General features: G+C 52.7%; 2 protein-coding genes across 2 annotated transcripts in view; both read right to left on the bottom strand.

Moving 5' to 3' along the window:
* Positions 1 to 364, bottom strand: part of Kcnk17 (potassium two pore domain channel subfamily K member 17) — an 11,216-nt gene extending 10,852 nt beyond the window's left edge. The window contains exon 1 of the mRNA XM_008840195.2: positions 131 to 364. Within this exon, the coding sequence (XP_008838417.1) occupies positions 131 to 364 (234 nt within the window). The remainder of the gene's footprint in view (positions 1 to 130) is intronic.
* Positions 365 to 2,018: 1,654 nt separating this feature from the next.
* On the bottom strand, positions 2,019 to 8,896 carry Kcnk16 (potassium two pore domain channel subfamily K member 16). Its single transcript, XM_008840039.2, has 5 exons — positions 8,684 to 8,896; positions 4,884 to 4,998; positions 3,638 to 3,804; positions 2,540 to 2,705; positions 2,019 to 2,289 (listed from the first exon to the last, which is right to left on the bottom strand). Exons 1-5 carry the CDS (start codon positions 8,894 to 8,896, stop codon positions 2,072 to 2,074), a joined length of 879 nt encoding a protein of 292 aa, XP_008838261.1. The 3' UTR covers positions 2,019 to 2,071.
* Positions 8,897 to 11,852: the final 2,956 nt, after the last annotated feature.

Below are 11,852 nucleotides of genomic sequence, written 5' to 3'. Positions count from 1 at the left end.
CCTCCCTCCCTCCCTCCCTCCCTCCTACTCTTTCACTCTCACAGGCCAGAGCATCCTTTATCCTAGCAGTGAGCCGTGCACCCTCTGCCCCATCCCTTGGTCCCCAGGCTGGCCCCACTCATCCCCTAACCCGGATCAGCCGGTCCAGCGCCGGGTCATCCAGACACGTGAAGTTCTTCAGCAGTTCCCACTTCTCACGCTGCAAGCTGCGGCTGTGGCTCTGAGCTGCGCGACCCTCCAGCGCCCAGAACACGCAGGCGCCCAGCATCAGGTAAGCCAGGTAGGCCAGCAGCAGGAGCCCGGTGCCCGGCATCCCGCAGCCCGGAGCCCAACAGGGTGCTGCTCTGGCTCCTGGTCTGCACATGATGGAGAGGCAGGGGCGCAGGAGTGAGATTCCTGGACAGGAACCCGGATGGGCAGGAAGGGTCAAGAGGAGCTGGTTGGCCTCTAAATAAACTCTTGTGACTGGTTTTCCTCTGAGGAGGAGTCTTGGAGGGTGGGAGGGCCATACCCACCCGCAGAGATCCAATCCCAGGACCAAAAAGATCTCCCAGGCCAGGAGATGGAGAGCCCACACCCGATCTAAATCAGGGGGAAGAAGAGGGCTCCTGAGTGGCCACAGACCAGGGAAAGGAGGGACCCAGAGCTCCCCAGCACTTCCTGATTGTGGGAGAGACTTCTATAATCAGAGGTTCGAGAGCAGAACTTTAGAAGCCAAGTTTATTATTAGGGCTCCTGCCTAAATAGCTAGACCTGGGACTTCCTCCAAGTTCTTGCTGTGGTCAAGTTCATCCTAAATTTCTCTACAATCGGTGCACCCAAGGAAAGGGGGCCCCAGCAGGGTATGGTGTGTCAGTGTGTTTGGGAGGCAGAGGCTTGGACCAGGGGCTTGTCCCCTAGGGCTCTGGAGGAGGCCTCTGAGTGCCATCCACCCAGAACAGAGGCAGGATCCAGGATGTTGGAATTGATGGATGACTTAAGATTTAAGGTCTTTCCTGGGTGGCAGCAAGTCCTGGGGTGGAGGTGGGATTCCTCTGCTGCTGTGGTCCTTCCTTGGGCTCCCCCCAACCTCTTGGGCTCACAGTCCCTGCCAGCTTTGCCTCTGGGATGGTGGGAGACGATGAAGCTGGAGTTCCTGTTCCTTGTGAGACTGGGAATTGGGACAGAGTGAGCCAAATCCTGCCTCTCCTATGGCCCTTAGTGTTGCACTCTGGTAGATGGGCCGGGCCTGGTGAGTGGGTTCCCATGGGATCCCAGGTCACCAGGGAGCTCACTTCCTACCAGGCTCCTGGAATCTACTGGCTCTCTAGCTTCTCAGGGTGAGTGATAAAGTTCAGGGGGTGGTTCAGGGGTTCAGGAGAGATCATGCTCAGGGGAGCAGTGGAACACCCAAAAGAGGTCCAAAGCGCTGTAGGTGAGGGGACTGGAGAGCTCCAACAGGCAAGCTGCCTGCTCCTCAAGTATGAGCCTCCTGAGGATACCCTCCTGTTTGCACTGAGAATGTCCCAAGGTGTGTGATCAGCCTTCCACCCCTAGCTGCTGCACTGAACTCTCATTCCCCCGAGGTTTGATCCCATCAAGGCTCTGTAGGCACTACACTGGGGCCATCCTTCCACATGTCCTATCCTTCCAGACTAAAGACACAGCGAAGGCAGGAGTGGTCACTGTCGCATCCCCAGAGTCTGACACAGTGCCTCGCACAAAGCAGAGGCTTGTTGAGTACATAGCAAATAACATAAGTATCAAGTCAGCCTTCGCTTGCTGTCCAAGGGGTATGTGAGGGTGGCAGTGGTGATTTGGCAACTGTGATCCATGTTGGGTTTGACTTTTCTAGGTCTCTTTGGTGGCTAGGGGAAGGGGGGCTCTGGGGTCAGTGTTCGCAGCTCCATTCACACACGTCTTTGATCCGGTCTCGGCATCTCCCGTTACTTTGTAGGCACACCTGTTTCCTTTTGCTGTCTGGAGAGTTGCTGACCAGTCCTGGCTGGGAATGTGTGGGTTGGGAAGGAAGAGGAAGGGAGCAGGGGGTGGTCTGGATTTGAGGAGGGCAGGATGGGTATCACTTGGGGCCTCATGCAGACATGGGGGTCTTCTGAAGTCTGGGGTCAGAGTCCTGGGCTGTCCCATCCTTGAGGTCCAGGCCCCTGATGAGCAGCCAGAGCCGAGAGCACCTGTGCAGAAGCAGAGGCCCCAGACTGAGGACCACTGCCAGCCACGCAAGCCCTAGGAGGATCCATACAGCTGCCAGGCTCCGGTACACAGCAATGTAATGCTTGCTGGGGTCTGTGCCTGCCAGAAAAGGAGATGGCAGGTGTGTGAGAACACTGCTGCCCTTGGACTTCTTAGGGATGCTCCTTCCTGGTCCTCATAAGAAGAATCAGTGATAGAGGAAGCAGCCATGGGTCCCAGACCAGAGCTTTCTGAGGATGCTACCAAGAATCCACAGTGACCTCAGAAGGAATCAACCTCAGTAGGTATCTCCCTGTCCCCCTGAATTCTAGTGGGTGCCCCCCAAGATACCTGACTATCTCATCCTCACCGACAACGTAGTCCCCGAAGCCAATGGTGCTGAGGGTGATGAAAGCAAAGTAGAAGCCCTCGCCGAAACTCCAGCCCTCCACATGACTGAAGAACATGGGCGGGAAGATGAGAATGACCAGGGTCCCCAGGGTCAGGAACAGAGCGAGGCCCAGGACCTGCAGGAGCTGGGAGGGAGGGTCTGCCCTTGAGACCACTTAGAAGGCGCTTGTCCTCTGGCCACCATCCTTCATCCTTCTTTGATGGAGAATCTGAACAGCCTTCTCTCTGTGGTCGTCACAGACTCCAACATCCTTTCATGTGGTCCAAATGGTCTCCAGGCCACCCAGCATGCCCCTGGAGCCCACTGCCATGAAGGGACCTGGGACAGTTTGGTGAGAGTTGTCCTATTCAGATCTGAGTCCCCCAGGGAGTATATGGGGGAGGTTTGGAGGAAGTTGAGTGGGGACTGGTCAATAACTAAGTCCCTCTCCTACTCTGAAGACCTTTGGGTGGGGCTGTCCCCATAGGCATGTGACACGTCTGTGCCAGAGAATATTTGGGTAGGGGGATGTGTTAGTGGATCTAGGAGGGATCTGAAGACCCCTTTGAACTTGAGGATCACACTTGACCAGGTTCCCTTGGGGACTCAGGTCTGGGATAGGTCTACTGTCACCAAACTGTTCCAGGTCCCTTCATGGCAGCAGGCTCTGAGGGGCACATACTATGTGGCCTGGAGACTATTTGGACCACCTGAAAGGATGTTGGAAAACTGTGATGACCACGGAGAGATGCTGTCCAGACTCTCCATCAAAGGATACTGACCAGAGGACATGGGTTGCAGAGGGCTGCCTGGTGCATGGGCACAATGTTCCCGGGAAAGTCACATCTAGCCCTGACCCTCAGCCCTCTGAAGGTAGACTCTGTGGTTACAGGTGCTGCCAGAGAGCTTTGAGGCCATGCCCTGCCCAGCTTGCATTATCCTTCCACTTCTCTCTACAAAGCCCTGCAGCTACCCACACTGTTCCTCGGGTGTCTGCCCATTACCCTGTACTCCCAAACCCATCTCCACATCTGTAGCTAATCTGTCCCACAGGCTGGAGGGAAGGGAGGACCCTACCTGAGAACGCCTGGGATGGTCCTCCCACCTGTCCAGGGTGGTCAGGTGGGTACGCAGTCCTGTGCCCAGATGGTTGAGGAAGACCACGTTGAGTGGGATGCCCATGAGAGCATAGAAGACGCAGAAGACCTGCCCTGCCTCTGTGCTGGGTGCCAGGTTTCCATATCCTGCAGAAGGTTGGCAGTTTGCAGGTCAGGGGAAGAGAGCCCTCAGAGCTACCACCTGCCAGCTCCCTAGCTCTGCCAGGCTTGTGTCCATTACTTCTGTGGGAAGACGAGATACTCCCTGTTCCCATGGATACTCATTCCAACCTCTGCTAGAATGATCTCTATTTATAGAAGGCTCATCTCCAATGATGCTGCCTCCATGAAGCCCTCCTGACTGTCACCCTCTGCCTCCTTGTCAGGCATGATTCCCTGCAATGCTTCCCATTATTCTATCTAATTACTCACTTTGTCTTATATAATTATAATAATCTGATCCCTCTTTAGTGGACTGGAAACTCTTTGAGAGCCAAGCCTGGGTCAATCCAATTTTGTACCTCCCTACCCTCACCCCATCACTCGACCTAGAATGTGTGGAATTGGAATTGGGCTGAACTGAATGGAAGAGAGGCCTGTGTGAAAGAGGCCTGAGGATTCCCTGGGGGTGGGAGAGGCAGGCTTCCTGACACTGCCCCATCTCCTGGGGATGCTGGGATATCATCTGCAGCTGTGATGGACAGTCCCTGTACACAAATAACTTCCCACCTCAAGTCATTGCTTCTCTCTATATATATTCCTCTCTCTCTCTCTCCTCTCCTTCCTTCCTTCCTCCCTCCCTCCCTCCCTCCCTCCCTCCCTCCCAATTCTCTCGCTCTCTCCTTGAGAGGACCTCCTCTCTCTCTCTCTCTCTCTCTCTCCTTGAGAGGACCTCCTGGTTCCAGATGTGAATTTAGTCTGCCACCAGCTACACAGTATGAGAGAGTTAACACACCAGGACCAGCCGTCTGGCAGCATGGACTGAAGTCAACAGAAGGATAGGCTCTCATTCAGGGCTCTGCCTACCCCCTCAGAGGGCCCCAGGGAGTTGAGCCCAGCCACCCACCGCAGCAGCTAGCTCCCAAGTGCACGCCTGATTGATTGGCTTCCTCTTTCGCTGGTCTCACCTGCCCACTTCCTGTGTCACCTCCTGGATGAACCACATCCTTGTCCCAAGCTGAGACAGGGCACTGGGGGTGGGGGGGGCTCCCACCCAGACTCTTTACCTATGGTGGTGACCACTGTGCCTGCAAAGAAGAAACTGCTGCCGAAGTCCCAGTTGCTGGGGTTGGTGGAATTGCCTTTGGGGTTCACACCTTTCACCCAGGCTTCCAGAATGACCTGCAGGGGTGGAGTGGGAGGGATAGACAGTAACTGAGTGACAGCTGTCACCAGACCCTCAGGAGGATGCTTTTGGGTGCACAGATTTAATGTCTGTTAGTATCATTCCCATTTCACAGAAAAAGACATGAAGATTTTGAATGTTAAGAGACTCGCCCAAGGTCATTGAACTCCAAGTGGCCAGAACTGACTGAAGTGTGGATGTTAATGGGCCTGCTGGAGTGCCAGGGGCCTAAGGAGGGGGTGGGGAGATGCTCTTGGTGACCAGGAAGAACGATATGATATCTCTGTTTCTGTCTCTGTCTGTCTCACACACACACACACACACACACACACACACACACACACACACACACACGTGTGTGTGTGTGTGTGTGTGTGTGTGGTAGTTAGGACAAAGTGGGGGGGATTCATTTTGAATGCTTCTGGAACGATCTGTGGAGAGACATGGGGTCTAGGGCTGCTCTCCCTTGAGCAGCTGGTGGTCTTCCTCTTTTGCGCCCTCTAGTAAGCCTAGCCCATGTCCACAGGAGAAACTGTACCAGAGGCCAACACCAGGTTATGTGTGCGTGCACATGTGTATACAGCAGTACTGTGCACATGTGGTGTGTTGTCTCTGTGTACTGTGCACGTGTATATTTTTTGTGTAATCTATCCTTGTGTTTCTAGAACATTAGCTTTAGCAGGCTCAAGCCTGAGTCCTCAACTTCATGTGGGGAGTGGGCAGGGTCCCTCTCCCCAACTCCAGCCCTCTTCCCTTTAGCTGGAGACTTGTCCCAAGGGTACTCAGCCTTGCCACCTGGCAGCATCCCAAAAGTAGGGAGCTACTAGGGAGTGTGTCTGTTCCTGCCTCCTTTTCCTGTGGGAATTGCTTCCCACCAGCTGGGTGGAGGCCTCCCAGACTTCACTTGGGCAGGAACTAGCCTCTTAAGATGTGGACTTTGTCCTCCTCTTTCCCACACAGCCAGAGAGCTGGGCCAGGACATTCCTGAACATGTTCCTTCCCTGGAGACCCTCAGATTTGGAGACAGCATTTGCCATAGTCCTTGACTGTCCCTACTGTACCTCTGGATGGCCTTCCATCCTGTAGAGAATAGGCTCTGAGGTCTCTGGGGGCCCTGAGTGTGGCTGAGTAGCTTCCAGTGACTGTGGCATCTTCGTTACTGAGAATCACTGGTAAAGGAGAAAGAGGCAGGTATGAAAGCCTGAGTTGTCACTGAATTTAGCACTGTTTATTGGCTGTGTGACTTCCTCAGAGAGAGGGGTCCCACAGAATCTTATTTCAGTATTCATCTGCCTCCTAGATCCACTTCCCGTGGCTGGTAAGGGTCTGTCCTGAGACTAAGGATTCTCAGGGATATGAATGACTCATCTTCACTAGGGAGTCCTTGGGGATAAGCACTGGTCTCGTTGGGCTGCAGTTAGGCCTACAGCCACCCTGTCCTTGACTAGAGGATTGATTGGAGCTTAGCCACCAATCTACCCAGTCTACCCACTGCTCATTCCTGGTTCCACCTCCAGACCAGGGCTGAAGCAGGAGGGTGTCTTGGGGTATCCGTAACTCTGCCTTACTCCTGAGGCTTCTGAGTTTGTTTTGGCCTGGATGTGGGTACCATTCAAGTACCATTCCTGAATAACTCTATATGCCAGGGGGTGTGTCCTGGACAGTCCCCTTTGTCCACGCATCCCACCTCTCATCCTGTAGACCAGTTGTTCTCAGTCTCGAGAGCAGTGTCAGAACCTCTGTCACCTGGTGGCCTTAACCTCAGTGTCTGAGTCAGCAGGTCCAAAACCTGCTTTCCAACAAGCTCTCAAGTGCTGCTGCTGGTGGTCCACAGGCCTCCCTTTGAGCAGTACACTGCCCCCAGCATGCATGCTAATTAGTGTGTTGAAGAACAAGAGTTTGCCAGCTAGGGCATGGATTCGAGTTCTGCCTCAGCCAATAACTAGGGCCTTGGCCAACCCCCTGCATTTCTGTCTCAGCTTCTATCTGCAATCTGGAGATGCTTATCATAATAAACAGCTGGGAGAAAACACCTGTAAAGTGCTCAGCCCCACATGATGGATCATGATGGATCAGAGTCCTGGTTCCCGCCCCTTAATGCACGTTGGAAATACTCAATAAAGACCAGTTATCAGTGTGTGGATTCTATGCTTGATCTGCTTCTTTTCAGGGACTAATGTCATTGCTCTACCCATTGTCTCCAGTGTATATACTTTTCCCTGTGATACCTGGTTTTGCTTTGTTTCTGGGAGAGAGGGAGGCAGGAGGGGCCCAGACAGGGGGTGAGAGCAACCAGTGGGGTAGAGGGTTGGCAGAGTTCATCCACCTGCCCATTCGCCATGGGTTGGGCTCCAAGGGAGGGAAACCAGCATGACAGCTGGTCCTGACCTTTTTATCTGTGTCTCCCCTCAGGGACATAAGCTGGGTGCCGGCAGATGGAGCAGCAGCCCTGGAAAGTGGTGAGTGGAGAGAGGAAATTTCTAGAGTGTTGATAACTGACAGTACACATTCATGAAGCAGCTGCAAGAGGGCTTTTAATCTCCTGTCAAATGTCTAGAGCACAGATATATGCTCTCTCTCTCTCTCTCTCTCTCTCTCTCTCTCTGTAGATGTGTTTGTGTGTATGCAGGTATGCATGCTCATGTGTGTGCTTACACGTGAGGGCCAGTGCTCTGCCTCAAGTGTCGTTGCTCCAGAACCATCCACCTTGGTCATTTTTAAAAAATTAATTTATTTGGGACTGGAGAGATGGCTCAGCAGTTAAGACCACTGGCTGCTCTTGCAGAGGACTAGCGTTCGGTTCCCAGTGTGTGTGTGTGTGTGTGTGTGTGTGTGTGTGTGTGTGTGTATGTGTGTGTGTGTGTATGTGTACATGAACATGCAGATACGCATAGCCATGCAAGAGCTTGTAGAGGCCAGAGCAAGACACGGTGTCTTTCTGTTACTCTTCACCTTACTGTCTTTAAACAGGGTCTCTCACTGAACAGGAGAAAGAGTTCTGTCTTGGTTAGGCTGGTCCAGCCTGGTCAGTGAGCTCTCTGGATCTACCTGTCTCTACCCCCCAATGCTCCGGTCACAGGTATACATAGCCAGGCCTGCATAGCCATACCTGAGTAGCCATGCCAAGCTTTTTACACGGATACTGGGAATTCAAACTCAGGTCTCATGCTTACAGAGCCAGAACTCTTAGTGAGCCAGTTCTCCAATCTGCCTTATTTATTGAGATATGTCTCTCATGGATGTGTGACTGGCCCATTTGGCAAGACTGGCTAGCCAGAGGGCCCCAGGGATCTACCCATCTTTGCCTCCCCAGTGCTGGGATTATAAGCATGCACCACCATGCCTGGCTTTTTCTGTGGGTTCTGGGGATGGAACGCAGTCCCTCCTACTTGTACAGCAAGCACTTTACTGACTGAGCTGTCTCCTCAGCCCCAGATACACCTTTTCTCTTGATGGTAGCGATAAGGAATTTCAGGCTAAGTGATCTGATCAAAGTCACATAGTGATCTAGCTATAGATCAGAGAGTCAGGGCTCTGGACTGGGTTTCACTAGGCTCTAGTTCTCACTAAACTCAGCTTCCAAACAGGGAATCGGCCTTGGGTGGTGACTCTGCACCTGCCACCCAGCCCCCTCCATCTCCCTCTCCATTCCTCTCATCCCATCCCATCCCACTTCCTCACCTGCACAAACTGCTCCAGGGCCTGCTGGTCCAGACAGGTATAGTTCTCTAAGAAGCGCAGCTTTTCCAGCTGAAACTGGTCCCTGGATTGAGACTCTGCCTGCTTCTCAAGCAGCCGGAAGACGGTGGCCCCGAACAGCAGATAGCAGACATAGGCGAGCAGCAGGGGCAGTACCCGTCCCCTCCAGTAGCTGCAGAGCCCAGCGCGGGGCATGGTGCAGCCAGGACCCTGCAGGGGCTGTGAAGGTGGCTGTGGGGAGACGCAGGAAGAGGCGGGAAGAGCCGAGGGCTCCGGGTCCTGCCTGGCCAGTCCTCCACCGCACAGGTGTCTGAGGCAGGGGAGTCTGTTTGAACAGTGCAGTGTGCAAACAGGCCTGCCATCCCCCACCCGGCCTTGTTTTTTCATGCACTGTAACAAGGCAGCAAATGCCTGGGGCCCCTCACAGACACCTACCGGCTTCTCTTAAGCTCATCTGATCTCATCTTCCGCTTCCAAGCGGGGTGAATGTCTGTGGGACAAATCTGATAGGGGTGTTCACTCTGAGCCTCGAAGGGGCTCTTGGCAGCCCCAACTTCCTCACCTAGGAAGGCTCCAGGGAATGCTTCAGGGAAGCCTCATAAAGGTGTGGAATGGGAGGAAGAGGGTTGACCTGCGTATTGGGGGGACCTGAGGATGAGTTAAACTGGATGACAAATCAGAGCTATGTAAACAAGGAGATGACAGACTCGTTCAGCAGCAGCATCAGTTGGCTCTGCTGATGAACGAGTGCGAGTCCCTGACGGCATCACCTCTGTGGATGGGTGGTCTTGGTTGAGGCCCTCAAGCTGCTTACCTGGAGTATGCTATGTTTAGGAGACAAAAGTGTGAATGTGATGGAGACCTGGAGCTTCTCCATCCCACAGGGCTGTCAGTGGCTCCCTTCTCTGGCAGGTGGAGTCACAGTGCCTCCTTTCTTCATCTTTTTGTAGATGTAACAACTTTATTGAGATAGGTAACAGTTCACATGACAAACCATTCGTTTGTTTACTTTTAAAATTTTTATTTTATGTGTACGGATGTATCGCTTGCACGTGTGTAAGTGCACCATGTCATTCGGTGCCTGCAGAGGTCAGAAGAGTGTGTTGGATTCCCCTGGAACTAGAGTAATGGATGTTGTTCGCCATCACGTGGATGCTAGGAACCAAGCCAGGGTCCTCTGCAAGAGCAGCCAGTGCTTTTAACCACTGAGCCATCTCTCCAGACCCCTATTTGTTTACTTTTTATATCTACTTATTTTTAAGATTTATTTGTCTTTGTTATGTGTGTGTGTGTGTGTGTGTGTGTGTGTGCTTGTGTGAATGTATGCTGTGTGTGTGTGCATATGCCCACAAAGGCCAGAAAAAGGCACCAGATACCTTGGTGGTTGTGAGCTCCCTGATGTGGGTGCTGGGAACTGAACCATGGTCCTTCGAAAGAATAATAAGGGCCTTTAAGCACTGACCATTTCTCTAGCTCCCTTCCTTCTTTTTCTTTTGAGACAAGGGCTCATGTAACTTAAGATGACCTGAACTTGTCACATAACTGAAGGTGACCTTCAGCTGGTTAATCCTCCTATCTCCACCTCTCTTGTGATGGGATTACATGTGTGTGATAGGTGGGAATGTTGGAGAGGGTGGGGGAGAGAGAGCAGGAAGAGAAAGGTTTGGCTCAGGTCACGTAAAAACGAGAACGAGAAGAATCAGGCAACAAAAGAAAAGCGTCCTTTTTTCCTATTGCTGATTCAAGTTAAATTCCCGAACCCCAGGGCAGCGTCCTGCAATCACTGGGGGGGGGGAATACAAGTTGTGCGTGTCCCCGCCAGTGACCACAGTGTCCTGTAGTCAAAGGCAGGGCGGAACCTCCCATACACCGGTGTGATTTTGAGCGAGTAAAAATGAGTTAGGAGAGGTTCTGCAATGTGGTGCGTGACCAGCCAGTAGGAGCCAAAGTATAAGGAAACAAGGTAGTGGGCCCAGAGGCCGAGATGGACCGGGAATGGAGAAGAATGGAGAGGCCTAGCTGAAGCACAGAATAGCCAGTGAACGGAGGGAGAGGAGAGAGAGGGAGAGAGAGAGAGAGAGAGAGAGAGAGAGAGAGAGAGAGAGAGAGAGATGCTGTCCAGTGGCCTTGAGTGAGGTCTGGGAGTGACCGAATTTGATTGGAAAGGAGATGAAAAGAGAACTGGCGGAGAGTAGTGCAGGGGAAAGGGGAGAGAGAGAGGGAGAGAGAGCTGAAAGGAACGGGAGAGGGGAGAGAGATAGAGGGTGGAAGTGTACCTTAATGCCGAATCTGTGGTGTTCGCAGCGGCCAATAACGACAAGCGAGTCTGAAAGTTTTACGTGCAAGGTCCCTTGAAGTAAGAGCCGGTTTCGGCACTATCTGATAGGTGGGAATGTTGGAGAGAGAGAGTGTGCAGATGAATGGAGGAAGGCAGCAAGGCACAGATAGAATTCGCAGCAGGATACAGATGAGGCACCGAGGCACAGATGGAATTCTCAGCGGGATACAGCTTTATTTCACACAGGGCACCTTTCCCTTAGGGAAGGGAAAGATGTCAGCCCACGGGTTGTGAGCTTGGACTTTATATATGGGGGCTTTAGGGTGTGGAAGGGGGGAATGTTTGGGGGGAGAAATCAGGGAGGGGGAAGCAGGAAAAGCAGGTAGGATTAGGGTCTGGAAGTGTTTACTTTTTCCCTCTTAAATAAGAGAAAAACAGCTTTTAAAATCTCTGGTTATCAGGTAGAATAATCTGCTTATCCTATCTTTGGAGATCAGAGGAAAGGCAGGCTGCTTCTCAGCAGAGTTTGTTTCTCTTGACTTCAAAGGTCAAGGTGCTTATCAGCTAAGTTCCCTTTTTTGGGCTCCAAAGCCTGTAGGTCCCTGTTGGGGAAGGGGGGAAGCTGCTGCTGTTTGGAACCCTAACAGTGTGTACCACCCTGCTTGGTTTGTATGATGCTGGGCTCTAACCTAGAGCTCTGGGCCAGTTAGGCAAAAACTACCAACTGAGCTACATTCTAGCTAGGGTTTTCTGGGTCTTGAACACACTTCTGCCCTTGGGTGCTACACATGGGGCTATAGTTATTGAATTGCAGGTCTGGCTGCAAAGGGCAGGGAACGTGTCTTTCGGTGTCCAAGGCTATGCCAGCTCTTG

Source organism: Nannospalax galili, unplaced genomic scaffold, assembly GCF_000622305.1.
Source record: "Nannospalax galili isolate Female #2095 unplaced genomic scaffold, S.galili_v1.0 scaffold538, whole genome shotgun sequence".
Taxonomy (NCBI): domain Eukaryota; kingdom Metazoa; phylum Chordata; class Mammalia; order Rodentia; family Spalacidae; genus Nannospalax; species Nannospalax galili.
The sequence above is the reverse complement of the archived record's forward strand: the minus strand, read 5'-3'. Positions and strand labels throughout refer to the sequence as shown.